This window comes from Helianthus annuus, chromosome 11 (assembly GCF_002127325.2).
Source record: "Helianthus annuus cultivar XRQ/B chromosome 11, HanXRQr2.0-SUNRISE, whole genome shotgun sequence".
Classification (NCBI taxonomy): Eukaryota; Viridiplantae; Streptophyta; class Magnoliopsida; order Asterales; family Asteraceae; genus Helianthus; species Helianthus annuus.
Window position 1 is genome coordinate 150,065,580 of NC_035443.2, and position 20,381 is coordinate 150,085,960.

The 20,381-nt window shown below is 36.3% G+C and overlaps 1 protein-coding gene and 1 long non-coding RNA gene across 3 annotated transcripts; one reads left to right on the forward strand and one right to left on the reverse strand.

The window, feature by feature from the left end:
- The first annotated feature begins 400 nt into the window (after positions 1 to 400).
- On the forward strand, positions 401 to 2,488 carry LOC110880938. 2 transcript variants are annotated; one of them, XR_002559514.1, is made up of 3 exons: positions 401 to 675; positions 936 to 1,034; positions 1,631 to 2,488. It is a non-coding gene; the product is annotated as an uncharacterized LOC110880938 (long non-coding RNA). The 2 variants fall into 2 exon arrangements; XR_002559515.1 differs by having other exon boundaries at positions 2,083 to 2,488.
- Positions 2,489 to 4,392: 1,904 nt separating this feature from the next.
- Positions 4,393 to 6,630, reverse strand: LOC110880772. Its single transcript, XM_022129227.1, has 4 exons — positions 5,978 to 6,630; positions 5,590 to 5,839; positions 5,260 to 5,509; positions 4,393 to 5,192 (listed from the first exon to the last, which is right to left on the reverse strand). Exons 1-4 carry the CDS (start codon positions 6,628 to 6,630, stop codon positions 4,393 to 4,395), a joined length of 1,953 nt encoding a protein of 650 aa, XP_021984919.1.
- Positions 6,631 to 20,381: the final 13,751 nt, after the last annotated feature.

The following is a 20,381-nucleotide window of genomic DNA, read 5'->3' on the forward strand; positions in this document are numbered from 1 at the left end:
TATGCGCATGAGGGTGTCTGAGCTCAACAGACATTGCATGATTTTGTTGAAAGGAATTTTTTGGTTCAACTCGGCTTTGTTCGAAAATGTAGAACTTAAGGTATTGGCTGTTTATCTTAGCTTTTATGATTTCACTTATCTCTTGGGTGGTAAAAAAAACTAGTGTTTGGAAAAAGTTTAAAGAAATAATGTTTTTTTGTTTACAATTCAAATAAAAAAATATTTATGTTATGATGACCTTTAAAAAAGGTGGACGGGTATAAAACTAGTTAAAATCTAAATTGGCTAAATATAATTAAAATCTAAATTTGCTAATTGGTTTCTAATCATGTGTAAATTGCCAAAGTCTCTAACCTATTCACCCTTCTTCGATGATGTTTATACGAGCGGCAATTTCATATTGAAATATTTAGTTTCCCTCTTTTCATCCTCAAACCCTTTACCTTCAAAATTTTAGTTTCCCTCCTATCATTCTCAAACATCATACCCAATTCATCCTCAAACCGCACAACAAACCTAATTTCCGGTGATTGTTATGTGGTTCGGTCGCCAGAAGGGTTCAATCGGCGTGTAAGAGTGGTTCAATCGCCCTGGTTAATTACTGTTCTTCAATTGATTAAGTAGACAAACAGATGTGGTTCTGAAATGCTTTTTTAAACAAATTATCTATGAAAGGTAAAATTACGTGTCTAGTGATCATTTTATTTGTTCTCCGGTTAATAGTGCATACAAACACATGTTGGCTATATATGTTTTTAGTAGTGTTAATAATTTTAAATAACCAGATGGGGTATCATCTATTGAGTGTTGGTTACTTGTTTCATTTTTTGATTCTTTAACTTTTCAGATTTGTGTTTTTTTTATAGCTTTTTTATGCATTAACTACCATATCTTAACTGTTTTCTTCTAGTTTTACTAAACCTCAGTCTTAACAGGTTGCTGATTACCAAGTACAATAACTACATGAGGCAAATGATTTGGGAAATCTCAAACAAGCTCAAGCCCCTTCGACAACTAATATACAACATATGGAGGTGTGTGTTCTATTTTTTACCCTTTTAGTTTTGATTCTTAACCGTACATTTTCTATTGAGCACAAAAAAAATGCTTTGAGGGACATAGATATACCTGATAAAACAGGTGGGGCGGGGTGATGGGTCAGAATGGGTCGTTTAAAAGAGTGGTCAATTTTGTTCAGGTTAGAATGGTTCGGGTCAGTTTTTTTAATTTCACAGTTTTTTTTTTTAATTTTGGAGTATACATATAATATACTTTTACCTTAAATATGTGACCATAATAATGGTTGGATAGTTTCAAAATAACGCCAATTGAGTGATTATGTATGAACACGTAGCACAAAGGATTACAATAGTTAGATGGAGCTAGACAAAAATTACATGAATGTCTTGCCGAAAATTAGTTAACAAACCTGATCGAACTAGACAACAAGGAGATTCAAGGCTGTTAATGGTCATCCAAGAGTTCCATATCATTGAGAGCCTAGTATATATACGCTGTCATTAATTTTTATCTTTGCTTAGTGATCATTGCATTCAACTTTTATTTGTTCATCACATTAGCACCAACATCTTTTAATTAGCAATGAATATAACAGATTCAATATTTGCAGTTCTAATGGCAAACAAATGCAAGCAAAATCAAAGTGTACAAAGAGAAGTCAATAATTATGAGAAAGTATGCTATTTATACTTCAAGAATACAAAAAAGAGACCAGAATACCTGATCTAGGATAAAAAGGATTGTAAATTCATACTAGACAATTTATTTATGACTAGTATTTTCTTTTTAGAATTTTCTATTAGCTAAGTCGTTTATATTAATGTGTATCCAAAAGCGTTTTTAGCGTGTTAAGGAAATGTGCATGTCTCAAAAAAGTATGCACACAACCGACCCAAAAAATTTTGCTAGAGTTCGCGAAGAAGTGAAGAGATGGTAATACGCCTTTATTTAGCTCGTGGTTTGTGTTTTTTTTTTTTACTCTTCAAGATGCTGATTCTTTTTGTTGATGCACCTTCATGTGGATGTGGCTCGGCTCGGTTCGTCGCGGTTCAATGGCCTTAGTTGACATCCTCCTGTCAACTGTGTTAATCTGTTTAGTGTATGAAGACAACATACATCGAAACAGGAGTTAATCTGGTTTGTTTGGAGAACATCGAAACATGGAGAAGCAAAGGGAATCGAAACAGAAGTATTAATGGACATCGAAATAGGCTATTTCGATGTGGAGATATCCCAAGTTGTTTCGATAATGTGAACATAAATGTATTTCGATAGAAAGTTCCTTTGTTTCAATGTATTTCATTCTTTATGTTATGTTTTGTTGTAAGTGTGATGCTTTGGTAGTATAAAGAGCATCACACACACCCTGTTTCAAAGAGGGAGAACACCATTTTCAGTGAGAGTGCATTTTGTGCAAAACCTTTTGTATTCATACTCTGCTGAAATCAAATACTGAGCTTTAAAGTGATATTCTTGTGTTTGTGTGTGTTCTTGGGCTTGATTTACACATACTCAGGGATTCAGCACTTGATTATTGTGTTAAACAACAAGGATAGGTTGTTCTAGATCCTCCTCTAGGGACCTACAAGTGATATGAGACTTCTCTACGACGTCAAATATAACACCTCCTATTGCGTATGTAAAAGATATACTCACTCGTGAGGTAACTTCTTGTGAGTTATATCTGTGGTGTGTCAATTAATCTTGATCGGTTTGTATAATCACCGGCCCTAAATATTGGACAAACATGTAAATCTGATACAAGATTATTATTAATATAATTGTCCCAAGTTATAAAAGAATTTTTGTGCCTTGTGCATTTAAATCAATTTTCATAAAGATTTTCAAAGTAAAATTTGGTAAAATATTGGTACTATACGGAACTCAAGATACCGAAACCAAAAACGCCAAAGAGTGGGTACCAAAAACAATTTGGTGTGGCTAATTCTGTAGTGCACACATACATATATACATAGACACATATACATGCATATATACAAACACATACACGTATACATATATATAGATATATATATATATAGACACAGATACATACATATACACGTTGCAAATGCATAGCAAGTTGCTAAGCATTTCCGACACAATTATAAATAAGACAAAATTGCAGAAAACAACCTTTATGTATACCTCAAACTGCACTTTATACCTTTCACTATGAAATCCGCCAAAATCAACCTTTACGTTCATGTTTTGTTACAAATCCCAACCTTTACACCTAACCTAGTCAAAAAAGTCAGCTAAGTTGCCCCACGGCACGTGAGGGTATATCTATCTTTTCCTTTGGCCTCTTTTACAATGAACATTATATTTAAAGCTTTTTATTTATTTCCTTCAACTACCCCCAATTACTAACCTAAATATCAGAGATTCCCCCCAATTCGTAAACCCTAGGTTTGCATCAACAACTCTAAAATATCATTCATGCCGACGATCTACTGCAGATGTGGTGGGGAGGGCATAATTCTAACTTTAACAACTCGAAAAAATCCAGGCAGAAGATTCTACTCATGCTCTAATTTTAGGTGTCGATCATTTCTTGGATGGGTGGATCGAAGCCAACCTCAAATGAATGCAATGCAAGAGAGGGAAGCTGCAAAACAAGAAACTGAAGCTGTGAAGGTAATCCTGTTGGACAAATTGAAAGCTAAAGAAGATGAATCAGAACGTAGGAAGACTTATCTGGTTTATAGTTGGTTATTTTTTGGTCTTGTTGTAATTTTCAGGTTAGCTTTTGTTAAGGATGTGTAGTGCAACTGATGAAGTCTTTGAATGTTTGTAATTTTTAGGTTGAAATGAATTCAGGTCTTTTGTAATCCAACTGATGTTTGCTGAAATGAAATGAAGTCTTTGAATTTAGGCAGTCATGAATGTAGTGCAAAGATTATGGTTATGTGCAGACTATGTAATGAACAAATTACCAAAGTTTTCACATCCAACAAATGACCAAACGACCAAACATAATGAACAAATTAGCAAAGTTTTGACATCGGACAAATGACCAACAGACCAAATATTTCTGCATTCAACTTCAACAAATGACCACTGTAAACCAAAAGACCAAACATAATGAACAAATTACCAAAGTTTTGACATCGGAAAAATGACCAAAAGACCAAACATAAACTGCATTCAACATAAGACCAAAAGACCAAACATAAACTGCATTCAACATATGACCACTGCATTTAACATAAGACCATAAGTTCAAAACACTACATCATAAACATAAGTTCAAAAGACCAGCATTCAAACATAAGTTTAAAACATTAGATCATCTAAACATAAGTTCAAAAGACCATCTGTTCCAAACCTAACTAGACTCCATTACAAAAGATCAAAACATAGACTCCATCAGGCTTTCTTCTTTCCCCTACCCTGCTTCTTTTGGACATTTTTACCCTCACAACCTTTTTTCATTGTCTTTGTCTTCACACCCTTGTTTTGCTGATCTGGCGGCACACCTGTACAGGTCCTGCTGTTGTGGCCTTTACCTTTACACTTACCACATGATCCTTGAAGGTTTTTCTTCGATAACTTGCATGCCTTCTGCACATCCTCTTTCTCAACCAGAGATCTTTTTCTTTTCTTTTTTGGTCTACCAACTGGCTTGTGATATTTCGGTTCTATGATTGTAGTGGGAACCCTTGATTTGTTCCAAAGAGAAATGCCATTTATGGGAAACACCTTGAAGTTGTAAACTTGTTTCCATGTGTCTAGATGGTATATTGGATGCACCCAGGACTCAGGAATCCCAACCTTCTGACCATAACTTTGCATATTCCATATGGTAGCAACAACATGTGAACATGGAATTCCAGTGATCTCCCATGTCCTGCATGTGCAGGTTTTCTGTCCCATGTCTACCACACATTTCCACTTACCTGGTCCTGCAACACCATACTGATCCCCTCCATTCCAGCTAACCCTGCATCCTGAAGCACTTTTCTTGATCTCTTCAAACAGCTCTGTAGCAAATGGTGTGAGGGGCCTATCAGTTTTGTCAATTACTTGAAGCACATTAACTATTCTCCTCATGCAATATTCTCTGATGTATTCTAAGATGGTGATGATTGGTTTATCTCTACCATCTAGAATCTTAGAGTTAAACACCTCACACATGTTATTTAATAATACGTCTGATTTTCCCCTTCCTACAAATATAACACAAGGATTAAAAAAACATATAAGCACACATATACTAAAAAAATAGGAAATAACCTGTGAAATGTGATCTGGACCAGTGTTTAGGGTCTATCTTAGACAACCACAGATGTGCCTTTGTGTTTATTCTTTTGAGTTCTTCCATTGTCTTCTCAAAGTAGACAACTGTTGTGCTTCTTGCTAGTTTCCATAAGATATCTTTATAAGCTCTCCCTTTGAATGTAAGTTGCATGTTTTCATGGATGTGTCTAACACAGAATCTGTGTTCAGCACATGGAAATAACCTAGACACAGCTTCAAGTATTCCCTATGTCAACCAAACAACATTCATTAACATGTATTAACATTAATTATTAACAACATAATACATTAACAAAAAAAACTAACCTTTTGTCTGTCACTCATGAACACAAAATTGGACATTGGTCCAATGTCCAAATCTTGTCCCAACAATTGCAGGAACCATAACCAGGAGTTGTTATTTTCTGCCTCTACAATGGCATATGCAACAGGGTATATGCCATTGTTATTGTCAACACCCACTGTTGTTAGAACTTGACCAGGAAATGGCCCTTTCATAAAGGCACCATCAACCCCCAAAAGATCTCTACCAATTGCCTTAAACCCTGCTTTTAAACTGCCCAAGCAAACATAAATTCTCTTAAATTGTCTTGTAGTTCAATCTGGATCTGATGTAGGCTCAACTTCCAATCTAATTGTTGAATCTGGGTTAGTTCTATGCAGTTCTTCAATATAATCTCTAAGATGAGCATACTGGGCAGTGAAGTCTCCATGTAACACATTTTGTGCTTTAGATCTGGCCCTATAAGCTTGCATTTTAGAAATCTCAAGCTGATATTTTCTTTGGAACTGTTCTTGGACTGCTTTGACAGGTATGTTTGGATTTTGTTCAATCTGCTCTACAAGCTCCTCAGCAAGATAGGTGGAAGTACAAGCCTTAATCACTCGGCTTTGAAGACATTTATGATGGTGGTTGAAGGTTTTGACCAACCATGTTTTAGTCTCTTTGTCAAGAGATATCAACGCAACCCAAGGGCATGTGTTTTGACTAGGGTTTTTCTTATGCCCCCTGCCCCCTTTATGTTTTTGTTCAATAGTCCTCTCCACTTTACTATTTTCAAATTCTGGCCCCTTGCTTTTTTTCCCTGGACTTTTATCATTTTTCAGTTGTGGCCCCTTGCTTTTTTTCTTCTCACCAGCCAATTTTTTCTCAGCAGCCAATTTCTTCTCACCAGCCACTGTCTTTGCACCTTCTTTTACACCATGTTTCACCTCCTCAGTCCCTAAACCACCTAAACATGCTACCCTGACCCTATCAGCCTCATCCTTAACTATTCTGAATTGTCGTCTGCTTTCGACTGTGTACTTCCTTATGAATTTCTTAACCTCCTCCTTTGTACTAAACATTTGTCCAACATAGAAATCATTTTCTAGCATGCTTCAAACTTTTCTTTCTTATGTTTGCAAGATTCTCATTAGAATCACTGCAACTATCAAAGTCATCATTGTCTAAAACATCCACATCAGATTCAAGGTCTGTTTTGTATCATCTACTACTTCATCAACCATGAACCTAAAATCTCTCATATCTACCTCCTCATCCATATCATTCATTTCATCTTCAAAATAATCACTATCCTCATCACTGTTATCCTCATCCTCTGTTGTATCATCCCTAACTTCTTCTTCCTCATAGTCCTTATCTGAATTATCACTAAGTTCATGATCACTAACTTGTTTAGCCTCATTAGCACTAAGTTCATGATCACTAACTTGTTTAGCCTCATTAGCACTAACCTTCACATCGTTAACATCTAAAGAAGTATTGCTTTGGGTTTGACTAAATCGTTGAACATTAGACATCCCATTTTCCAAATAAACATTAATGTACCTGTGACCATCCCTAACAAAAGCAACCAACTTCTTAATATCTTCATCATTACTTAATAATGTAAGTCCATTATCAAGGTCATTCATTGATGGATCAGAAAAGTGAAAGTAATGAGGCACATCATCGTTATAACCTAGCTTATCCCTAATCGACTCTAATTGTGCAAACCCAAACCTATCACTGTCAAGAAAATCAAAGAAATCTTGGTCATCATTCTTATAGATTCGTCCTGGAGGATCAGTGAAATACCCTACATGATACAAGTGTATAGAGAACAACGTTGGATAATCACCTACAATGCAAGTTACAGAACATGATCAGTGACCAAAAACTCAACTTAATTTTGACCTAATACACATATTTGGAGTGAAGAAGTATTACCGTATATAAGATCTAGTGCAAAATCATCATCAGGACCACGAACTTGAATCGGATCAGGATCCATTTCACCTTTGTTACAATCGATTGTGAAGAAGATGAGGGTTTATGATTTCTTGTGGTGGAATTTGATAGGTTTATAAGAAATGGGGGTAATCTGATATTGATATGTATATATTTGTTTGTTGAAGGAAATAAATAATAAAGGGTTTAATATAATATTCATTGTAAAAGGGGCCAAAGGAAAAGACAGATATGCCCTCACGTGCATCGCACGTGGGGCAACTTAACTGACTTTTTTGACTAGGTTTGGTGTAAAGGCTGTGATGTGTAACAAAACGTGAACGTAAAGGTTGGTTTTGGCGGATTTCATAGTGAAAGGTATAAAGTGCAGTTTGGGGTAAACATAAAGGTTGTTTTCTGCAATTTTGTCTATAAATAATGATATTAATTAAATAATTCAATACAGTAATAAATTTTCCGTCACAAATGCGTAGCAAGTTGCTACGCATTTCCTACCCAATAATTAATAATAAAACTGATTAAACATTAAAATATAATTTTTAAGTATAATAATAAATGTTTCGTCACAAACGCGTAGCAAGTTGCTACACATTTCAGACACAATAATTAATAATAGTATTAGTTAAACATTTAAATATGATCCGAATATAATAATAAATGTTTTGTAAAAAACGCGTAACAAGTTGCTACGCATTTTTGACGCAACAATTTATATTTAAATGAATTCAACATATAAATATAGTTCCAACAAATAAATAATAGTTCCGTCGGAAATGCGTAGCGAGTTACTACACATTTCCGACACAATAGCCAATAACGATAATAATTAAACGTTTAAATATAAATCAAATACAAATATAATTCATCCGTCGTAAGTGCGTAGTAAGTTGCTACGCATTTCCGATGCAATAGTTAGAATTAGTATTTCTGTCGCTATTGCGTCACAAATTGGCCAAAAAAATCAAGGCTTTCTTTCTGTAGAAAATGCGTAGTAAATGTGTTAGAATTTGTGACACATTTTTTTGCGTAGGAAAATTCCGTAGTAAAATGACTACTTTTCTAGCAGTGAGTATAAGATAAATATTTTTATGTATTACGTATTTATCTATATTGATGTATAGATTAATAAATTGGATATACTAATATGATATAATAAAAATATGTATTTATTTGTTGTTGTGCATAAATTAATAAATTGTATATTAATATGATATAATAATAAGAAGAAGAATATTAACAGTAATATTAGGCTACACGGCATGGGGGTCGGCCCGGCCCGTCGCGGGTCGGCGACGGTCCAAACACCGTGCCGCCCCCATCCGTCCCCGTCCTCTCCGGCTGAAGTTAGACGTTGGCGACGATGCAATTGTTGTGCCCCCCCCCCCCCTTAAAATATGACTGTTATATTAAAAAAAAAATAATAAATTTCCAAATTTTGAATAAAGCCAAACGGCTATATTATTAAATTTTATAAATTTTACATCCATTTTCACTATCAAACACCAAATTAACCTCCACAATTCACCACTTTCTCCTATAATTTTTACACTCTCTTCCACTATACTCTCAACCTTCTTCCACATAATTTTCATGGATCCGTTCAACAACCCGGATACTCCCAACACTCCTTCGAACAACCCGAATACTCCCAACAATCCGACCCAACCAAATGTTTTTTCGGTTCCGGGATATTATCCAACGCTAGAACCGAACCAATTCTCCCAATTTTCATCGAACGCGTTTGCTTCATTCCAACATTCGCCCAACCATTCACTCAAATGTCCCAAAATCAAGCTCTTCAACAAATGATGATGCGGGGTGCTTGGAACTTTCCACCCGTTCAACCTCAACCGATCCCCACACCCCCCGTTCAACCCCAACCGATCCCCACACCCCCCGTTCATTCCGAACCCGAAGACGATGTGGAGATTGTGCCCGAAACCCAACCGCCTAAAGGGAAAGGAAAACGAAACAAAGGGAAACAAGTAGCGGGTGATCAAGCGTCGAAACCGAAGGCGATAAAATGGACCCCAATCGAAGAAGAAGCCTTAGCCAAGGCTTTCATTGGCACTTCCGACAACCCGGTAAAAGGTTCGTATTTTTTTAAAGTTTACATCTTTTTAAAGTTTACATTTTTTAAAGTTTAAATTTATAAAGTTTACTTTTTTAAATTTTTTATTTCTTCACAGTAGGTTTATATTTAAGTTTTATAGTTTTCTTTTGGTTTAAATTTAATAGTTTTTAAGTTTAGTTTTTAATTAGGTTAAACAGTTTTAATTTTTTTTCATAACAGTAAGTTTTTTTATTATTTTATATGTTTTAAGGTTTGTTTTGTTTATTTAATTTTATTTGTTTGTTTTTTTATAGGTAATAACCAACCGGGTGACGGGTTTTGGTCCAAGGTATTGACCAAGTTTCTCGCCATGATGGACCAAGGCCCGTATAGAGATATCGACTCGGTTTCCTCGAAGTGGCGAAAATTGAACTCGAGCGTTAATCGGTTTTGCGAAGACGATAAACTTAAATGATGACGCCAACTATGACGAAGACGAGTATAACGTACGTGAACCCGAGCGTCCACCGGGCCGAGACAAAACAAAAAAGGAGCGGGCCAAGGGAAAAGGAAAGGAAACGGTGGACCCGAACATGGTTGAGTTTATGGAACACCTAAAAGTGTACAACGACATCTCGGCCCAAAAGACGAAGGCGAAGGAGCGGGCCGTCGAAAAAAAAAGTCGTGCATCGGACGAAAAGTTAAAAGAGAAGGTCCGATTGTCAAATGAGAAAATCCGAATCTCCGATGAAAAAATTCGGCTTAAGGAATGGGAAATAATGACGATGAATGTCGAGGACGAACCCGAGCCGAAACGTTCGATGTTGAAAAAACTACAACACGACATCATGAAAAAGCATCAAATTATTTAACTTTATGTTTATTTTTATTAAGTCTTTTTTTTTAAGTTTATGTTTTTTTTAATATCTATGTAATGTGGGTTTAATATTAATGAAAATATTTTATTAGTATATTTGTCAAATGTTAAAAAAAATAAAATACTAAAAAAAATAAAAAAAACATAAAAAGTGGTGAAGGACTATGACTAGGATCATCCTACCATGCCTTCTAGTTTTGGAGGATGGACCATCTTAGAGAGGAATGTGACGTGGCGCCTACGTGGCGGATCATCCTCCAATGATGGTCCATCACCATACCATGTAGTCTTAAAGGAGAGCATGCCACATGACTTTTAGATATAATTTTAAGGAGAGAATGTCATGTGACACTAACATGATTCTTTTATTAGTATTAGATTAGAATCCCTGATAAAGAAATTTTGGTTCAGTCACTAGGGTTCCATAGGCTATGGATCAAAAATATAGTTTAGCTGAAAATATGCAACCAAAGAAGATACAGTCTTCTAAATAAAACAATGTTTCCCATAGTATTGTGTAATGTATAGTGTGAAGGGAGAGATTCATACAATATGAGTACTTAATTACACTTTGAATTTCGACTTTGTTTCCCACAATATTGGAATGCTTTTTGTGACTAAATTGTTAGCAGCGGTTTTGTGACGATTGCTATAAAATTCGATTTAAAAAAAAATTACGACTGAATTCCAACGCATATTTAGTTAATACTACCATGTATATAATTTTTTTTGAAACTGTTTTTTGTTTTATCAATTTTTTCTTAGGCATAAATGTATTTAGAACTATGCGTACTCGTCTATGCATCAGTACTAATAAAACCAAAAACTGTCCATATAGTATACCAAAAATTTACCGCATGTCTTTTATTTTTTGAACAAATTACAAAATGTCTAACATCAATAGTTTTTTCATCAGGATTACAGCATGAAACCTAAAGAGCAAAAGCCAAAAAGAGTGAACACCTTAAAATTATACACAAAATTTTTTGGTTATCTTGTTGTATGTTTTCCTGATTTATACTAAGTTTTGATAAGTCTTCTAAACTAATTGCCGTTAAAAATCTAGATAGTGTGTGTAGAAACATTTTAAATCTTAATAGATTTTTTTTGACTGAATATGTTTCTATGTGATTCGCGATCTACAAGACTTTGTGTGTTGGCTTCATATAATCTTGTGAGATTTGCGAAATATATGTTAGATCTTCAAAATGCATGTCCTTCTACGTCGGTGGCGAAGTTTGAGATTTCTGACCGGGGGTAGAAGTCATCGGATCTAAAAATTTCTATACAATCGCGGGGTTGAAAACGTATATACCCAAAAATTTCTATACGAAAACTACATACTCTCCACTACTGATCGAAAAGTTCGGGGGTCGGCCGCCCCCTCCCGCCCTACTTAACTTGCGCCCATGTTCTACGTTAATAAGTAACTGGATTCTTGACTCACTTCAAGGCTTAGATTCTATGTATCAATACTGAAGTGCTTGCTTGAAGCATGTACTAATCAACTTAAAAGGTATCACTTGGTATAATCAAACGTGGTGAGTGTAACATGTTGGAAATTTGTGAAAATAGCATTTTTCACAAATATATGATTTTTTCTTATTTTGGACTAGAAATAAATATAAGAAAATGAGCGAGTTTTATATATTTATTTATGGGTTTGTATTCTGTGCTGGAAGAGCTTCACAACGAACTAAACCACGTCCAAAACGGAGCTAAGATGAATGAGATATTGATGCTCAAACTTTGGTGTTTCAAGCATAGAATGCTGAAAAAGTGGGAAAGTAGAATCTTGTCCCACATGGGATGAGAGATGAAACTTAAAGGGGTATTTAAGTGGGAACTCTCCATCATTATTGTTTCATGGAAGCACACACTAAGTGTACTCGCGAAGGGTGTTCCGTACCCTAACTTGCACACGCGCGCGCGCGTGGAATTGGCGATGAGGCGCAATGTGGCGCTTTGATGGCGCGTGCGCGTGGTAGAGCACAAGGGCTGCTAGGACCTGGTGGTTGGTGACGTGGCAAGTAGGCGCGCGGTTGCGCACATGGAGCATGGGCACTGATGTGACGTGCGCGGCGCACCAAAGTGAGCCAATACGGCGCGCTGTGTGGCGTGCTCGTATAGGCTCACAGGTGACGTGGCGCACGCGCGCATGAGCATGCAGACCTGCGTGCGCACCAATGTGTCTTGCGCGCACAGAAGCTTCCAGCAGTTAATGTCAGTGCAGTTACATTTCAGCATTTGAAACTGACGAGTCAATGCTTTTGACTGAGAATTAAATGACGAGTTAAAGTGCATTGAAGAAGTTTAATGCAGTTTAATTCACCCATTTAACTCATTTTTTTCAGTTTCTTCCAAAGATCTGCAGTATAAATAGGTGGTCACCCCTACTGTAAGAATACACCGAAATTCACCAGCTAATACAATCTTCTTCACTGAATTCTTCTTCATCTTCAAGCAGCAGGGTATACATTCGGGTTGGAGTCAAGACCGGCAGTGCAACTGCTTCGAGCTGTTGTATCCTGGAAACAGACGTGTTCTCCTGGGAGACACGAAATTTGTTTTAAGAGAACGGTGTCTAACACGATCCTCAGCCAAGAACATTTTTATTTTTTCTTGTAATTCTGTCTTGTTTTTATGTTTATTTCACTTGTAACCAGTTCTGTTATCTTTATGCTTTCCTAATTTCTGTTGTAATTCAAGTTAATAAATTTTTATTTATTTTTCATGAACAGATTCCTACATAACATATACTTGGAGAAGATTCATCATGACAATCAAAAGGGTTAATATGACTTACACTTTGAGAAGCTCGAGCTCATCGAATGTAACAAACATAGAAACTTAGAAAATATAAACATAATTTCTTTATATTTCGGATATTATGTATGTATGTTAACTTAGGTTATGTGACTTATAATTATATGTAATTATGAACCGGTATATTAGAGTGGTTATGTTGGTTAGGAGACACCGATTCAAAGGGTAGTTTCCCTCCATCTTTAACCGCTCATAACTGCCATTTATATGTTATATTTATATGTCTCACTACTAGAAAATGCACCTATCTTGACACGCGAACAATGACACACACTCATTTTATAACATTCAAAAGCGTGTGTCAAGAAAAAAATGTCATGGTTTACAAAATTCAATAAATTTATGACACTCTTTTTTCTGTGTCATCTTTTTAGCGTCATAAAGAAAAAACAAGACCATTTTATGACATTTGAAAGTGTGTGTCAAGAAAAAAATTTTAACCGCCAAAATTGTCCCTCAATTCAATCACTGCAAACATAGAACAAATCAAGTTTATTGTCATGAATCCAATCTATCATAATGCTTCCGCTGATTATCAATCCGATGGCCAACAAAGTGGTATCAGAGCGGGTTATGTTAGCGATGATGATCTCAAGCCGTCTTCAACAATGATGCCGTGTAAACACTGCACTGAAGAGAAGCGCTAACGGAGATGGATGCAGAGGCGGTGCTACTGCTGTAATAAGCCTGGCCACAAGATTTCAACATGTGCAATGAAAGAAAATGATGAGGAAACTCAATTGCTCCGTCTGGCAGTAGACACAGGAACGCAGAAACTACATGACAAAGATCCTGAACAACAAAATGGTCAAAGGATGGAATACATAGTGGTTGGCACCGACGGAGGTCTATGGTCGGAAATATGGTATGTTAGTAAAACTCTTAAACATCACTATTCTAGCAATATGGATATGTTCAAACGTATAAAAAACATATCAAGTGTTGAAACGAACACCAGAGAAAATCATTTCTTCTTCATAAGGGGCATAGGGGTCACTGAAATCGTATCAGGGATGGAAAAGATCCGTATTCAGAGTATGTTTTACACTCCGGATATTGATAGAAACGTATTAAGTTTAGACCAACTGATTACACAAGTTTTCACCGTTAAGTTTATCGAAGACAAATGTAAATTGTTTCCCACATTCAGTGTTCCACTGTTTAATAAGAAGAGTGATAAAACTAGAATGACTAAAGAAGAAGAAGTTGGTATGTTAGACAAAGAATTAGTGATAAGCAGAGAAACGGAACATGAAAGATTCAAAACTGAATTCTTAAATGATTACTTTGAAAGTTTGAATGTATCAACGAACGAACCGGACTGGAACGTTCTGATACTTCAAGCAATGTCTTTCAAAGAATTCAATGACTGTAAGGCACTGTTAGACATGTTAGAGGATGAGGATTATGTTATAAAATACAGATATCATCTCGATATCAAGTTCAATGAAATGATAGATTGGTTTCTGAAAGTTAAGTTAGAAATATTCACAAGACCCTTGCCGGCATATGCTTCGGAAAACAGGAAGGTGTGTTTATTAGATTTATACATGAGTGTCAAACGAGAAAGGGGACACCGGATGGTTACTGAAAACAATCTATGGGCAAAGATTGCCAAAGAGATTGGTTTTGACTATAGTGAAGGTGAATACATGAGGTTCCTACATGCCATGTACTTGGATGTGATGATCTACTATTACAAGTACAAATCGATACAAGAAAAAGCACATCCGAAAGAGGAGATCAAGACAGTGACCGATCCAAGGCAAAGCAAAAGTGATGAAGTCAAAATGGAGGGGACAGAATCTGTGCAAGCAGACGGAAACTCAAGAACCAAAGAAGTTGTAGAAAATGAAGCTGATCACTACGCATTCTTCACTGGCAACGATTGGGAAGGGATAAGGAGGATGCACACTAGAAGAAGGTTCGATTTTAAAAGGCCAAAAGCTGTTGTGGATGATGCCAATATCAGCGTTTTAACACACTCTCGCAAACGTTATTATGTTTAGGGGGTGTGTTATAAAATATAAACATAATTTCTTTATATTTCGGATATTATGTATGTATGTTAACTTAGGTTATGTGACTTATAATTATATGTAATTATGAACCGGTATATTAGAGTGGTTATGTTGGTTAGGAGACACCGATTCAAAGGGTAGTTTCCCTCCATCTTTAACCGCTCATAACTGCCATTTATATGTTATATTTATATGTCTTGCCGGGAACTATTCTTGGCACCAAGAAAATTTTAACCGCCAAAATTGTGCCTCAATTCAATCACTGCAAACATAGAACAAATCAAGTTTATTGTCATGAATCCAATCTATCATAATGCTTCCGCTGATTATCAATCCGATGGCCAACAAAGTGGTATCAGAGCGGGTTATGTTAGCGATGATGATCTCAAGCCGTCTTCAACAATGATGCCGTGTAAACACTGCACTGAAGAGAAGCGCAAACGGAGATGGATGCAGAGGCGGTGCTACTGCTGTAATAAGCCTAGCCACAAGATTTCATCATGTGCAATGAAAGAAAATGATGAGGAAACTCAATTGCTCCGTCTGGCAGTAAACACAGGAACGCAGAAACTACATGACAAAGATCCTGAACAACAAAATGGTCAAAGGATGGAATACATAGTGGTTGGCACCAACGGAGGTCTCTGGTCGGAAATATGGTATGTTAGTAAAACTCTTAAACATCACTATTCTAGCAATATGGATATGTTCAAACGTATAAAAAACATATCAAGTGTTGAAACGAACACCAGAGAAAATCATTTCTTCTTCATAAGGGGCATAGGGGTCACTGAAATCGTATCAGGGATGGAAAAGATCCGTATTCAGAGTATGTTTTACACTCCGGATATTGATAGAAACGTATTAAGTTTAGACCAATTGATTACACAAGTTTTCACCGTTAAGTTTATCGAAGACAAATGTAAATTGTTTCCCACATTCAGTGTTCCACTGTTTAATAAGAAGAGTGATAAAACTGGAATGACTAAAGAAGAAGAAGTTGGTATGTTAGACAAAGAATTAGTGATAAGCAGAGAAACGGAACATGAAAGATTCAAAACTGAATTCTTAAATGATTACTTTGAAAGTTTGAATGTATCAACGAACGAACCGGACTGGAACGTTCTGATACTTCAAGCAATGTCTTTCAAAGAATTCAATGACTGTAAGGCACTGTTAGACATGTTAGAGGATGAGGATTATGTTATAAAATACAGATATCATCTCGATATCAAGTTCAATGAAATGATAGATTGGTTTCTGAAAGTTAAGTTAGAAATATTCACAAGACCCTTGCCGGCATATGCTTCGGAAAACAGGAAGGTGTGTTTATTAGATTTATACATGAGTGTCAAACGAGAAAGGGGACACCGGATGGTTACTGAAAACAATCTATGGGCAAAGATTGCCAAAGAGATTGGTTTTGACTATAGTGAAGGTGAATACATGAGGTTCCTACATGCCATGTACTTGGATGTGATGATCTACTATTACAAGTACAAATCGATACAAGAAAAAGCACATCCGAAAGAGGAGATCAAGACAGTGACCGATCCAAGGCAAAGCAAAAGTGATGAAGTCAAAATGGAGGGGACAGAATCTGTGCAAGCAGACGGAAACTCAAGAACCAAAGAAGTTGTAGAAAATGAAGCTGATCACTACGCATTCTTCACTGGCAACGATTTGGAAGGGATAAGGAGGATGCACACCAGAAGAAGGTTCGATTTTAAAAGGCCAAAAGCTGTTGTGGATGATGCCAATATCAGCGTTTTAACACACTCTCGCAAACGTTATTATGTTTAGGGGGTGTGTTAGAAAATATAAACATAATTTCTTTATATTTCGGATATTATGTATGTATGTTAACTTAGGTTATGTGACTTATAATTATATGTAATTATGAACCGGTATATTAGAGTGGTTATGTTGGTTAGGAGACACCGATTCAAAGGGTAGTTTCCCTCCATCTTTAACCGCTCATAACTGCCATTTATATGTTATATTTATATGTCTTGCCGGGAACTATTCTTGGCACCAAGAAAATTTTAACCGCCAAAATTGTCCCTCAATTCAATCACTGCAAACATAGAACAAATCAAGTTTATTGTCATGAATCCAATCTATCATAATGCTTTCGCTGATTATCAATCCGATGGCCAACAAAGTGGTATCAGAGCGGGTTATGTTAGCGATGATGATCTCAAGCCGTCTTCAACAATGATGCCGTGTAAACACTGCACTGAAGAGAAGCGCAAACGGAGATGGATGCAGAGGCGGTGCTACTGCTGTAATAAGCCTGGCCACAAGATTTCATCATGTGCAATGAAAGAAAATGATGAGGAAACTCAATTGCTCCGTCTGGCAGTAAACACAGGAACGCAGAAACTACATGACAAAGATCCTGAACAACAAAATGGTCAAAGGATGGAATACATAGTGGTTGGCACCAACGGAGGTCTCTGGTCGGAAATATGGTATGTTAGTAAAACTCTTAAACATCACTATTCTAGCAATATGGATATGTTCAAACGTATAAAAAACATATCAAGTGTTGAAACGAACACCAGAGAAAATCATTTCTTCTTCATAAGGGGCATAGGGGTCACTGAAATCGTATCAGGGATGGAAAAGATCCGTATTCAGAGTATGTTTTACACTCCGGATATTGATAGAAACGTATTAAGTTTAGACCAATTGATTACACAAGTTTTCACCGTTAAGTTTATCGAAGACAAATGTAAATTGTTTCCCACATTCAGTGTTCCACTGTATAATAAGAAGAGTGATAAAACTGGAATGACTAAAGAAGAAGAAGTTGGTATGTTAGACAAAGACTTAGTGATAAGCAGAGAAACGGAACATGAAAGATTCAAAACTGAATTCTTAAATGATTACTTTGAAAGTTTGAATGTATCAACGAACGAACCGGACTGGAACGTTCTGATACTTCAAGCAATGTCTTTCAAAGAATTCAATGACTGTAAGGCACTGTTAGACATGTTAGAGGATGAGGATTATGTTATAAAATACAGATATCATCTCGATATCAAGTTCAATGAAATGATAGATTGGTTTCTGAAAGTTAAGTTAGAAATATTCACAAGACCCTTGCCGGCATATGCTTCGGAAAACAGGAAGGTGTGTTTATTAGATTTATACATGAGTGTCAAACGAGAAGGGGGACACCGGATGGTTACTGAAAACAATCTATGGGCAAAGATTGCCAAAGAGATTGGTTTTGACTATAGTGAAGGTGAATACATGAGGTTCCTACATGCCATGTACTTGGATGTGATGATCTACTATTACAAGTACAAATCGATACAAGAAAAAGCACATCGGAAAGAGGAGATCAAGACAGTGACCGATCCAAGGCAAAGCAAAAGTGATGAAGTCAAAATGGAGGGGACAGAATCTGTGCAAGCAGACGGAAACTCAAGAACCAAAGAAGTTGTAGAAAATGAAGCTGATAACTACGCATTCTTCACTGGCAACGATTTGGAAGGGATAAGGAGGATGCACACTAGAAGAAGGTTCGATTTTAAAAGGCCAAAAGCTGTTGTGGATGATGCCAATATCAGCGTTTTAACACACTCTCGCAAACGTTATTATGTTTAGGGGGTGTGTTAGAAAATATAAACATAATTTCTTTATATTTCGGATATTATGTATGTATGTTAACTTAGGTTATGTGACTTATAATTATATGTAATTATGAACCGGTATATTAGAGTGGTTATGTTGGTTAGGAGACACCGATTCAAAGGGTAGTTTCCCTCCATCTTTAACCGCTCATAACTGCCATTTATATGTTATATTTATATGTCTTGCCGGGAACTATTCTTGGCACCAAGAAAATTTTAACCGCCAAAATTGTCCCTCAATTCAATCACTGCAAACATAGAACAAATCAAGTTTATTGTCATGAATCCAATCTATCATAATGCTTCCGCTGATTATCAATCCGATGGCCAACAAAGTGGTATCAGAGCGGGTTATGTTAGCGATGATGATCTCAAGCCGTCTTCAACAATGATGCCGTGTAAACACTGCACTGAAGAGAAGCGCAAACGGAGATGGATGCAGAGGCGGTGCTACTGCTGTAATAAGCCTAGCCACAAGATTTCATCATGTGCAATGAAAGAAAATGATGAGGAAACTCAATTGCTCCGTCTGGCAGTAAACACAGGAACGCAGAAACTACATGACAAAGATCCTGAACAACAAAATGGTCAAAGGATGGAATACATAGTGGTTGGCACCAACGGAGGTCTCTGGTCGGAAATATGGTATGTTAGTAAAACTCTTAAACATCACTATTCTAGCAATATGGATATGTTTAAACGTATAAAAAACATATCAAGTGTTGAAACGAACACCAGAGAAAATCATTTCTTCTTCATAAGGGGCATAGGGGTCACTGAAATCATATCAGGGATGGAAAAGATCTGTATTCAGAGTATGTTTTACACTCCGGATATTGATAGAAACGTATTAAGTTTAGACCAACTGATTACACAAGTTTTCACCGTTAAGTTTATCGAAGACAAATGTAAATTGTTTCCCACATTCAGTGTTCCACTGTATAATAAGAAGAGTGATAAAACTTGAATGACTAAAGAAGAAGAAGTTGGTATGTTAGACAAAGACTTAGTGATAAGCAGAGAAACGGAACATGAAAGATTCAAAACTGAATTCTTAAATGATTACTTTGAAAGTTTGAATGTATCAACGAACGAACCGGACTGGAACGTTCTGATACTTCAAGCAATGTCTTTCAAAGAATTCAATGACTGTAAGGCACTGTTAGACATGTTAGAGGATGAGGATTATGTTATAAAATACAGATATCATCTCGATATCAAGTTCAATGAAATGATAGATTGGTTTCTGAAAGTTAAGTTAGAAATCTTCACAAGACCCTTGCCGGCATATGCTTTTGAAAACAGGAAGGTGTGTTTATTAGATTTATACATGAGTGTCAAACGAGAAGGGGGACACCGGATGGTTACTGAAAACAATCTATGGGCAAAGATTGCCAAAGAGATTGGTTTTGACTATAGTGAAGGTGAATACATGAGGTTCCTA

Bases quoted from the DNA above. Each gene is read 5' to 3' on its own strand.
- LOC110880772 (XM_022129227.1), bottom strand. From the start codon at position 6,630: ATGTTTAGTACAAAGGAGGAGGTTAAGAAATTCATAAGGAAGTACACA. The intron at 5,840-5,977 runs GTATGCTCATCT...TTGCTTGGGCAG, and splicing joins CATGGAGACTTCACTGCCCA to TTTAAAAGCAGGGTTTAAGG. The intron at 5,193-5,259 runs GTTATTTCCTAT...TTATATTTGTAG, and splicing joins GTCCAGATCACATTTCACAG to GAAGGGGAAAATCAGACGTA.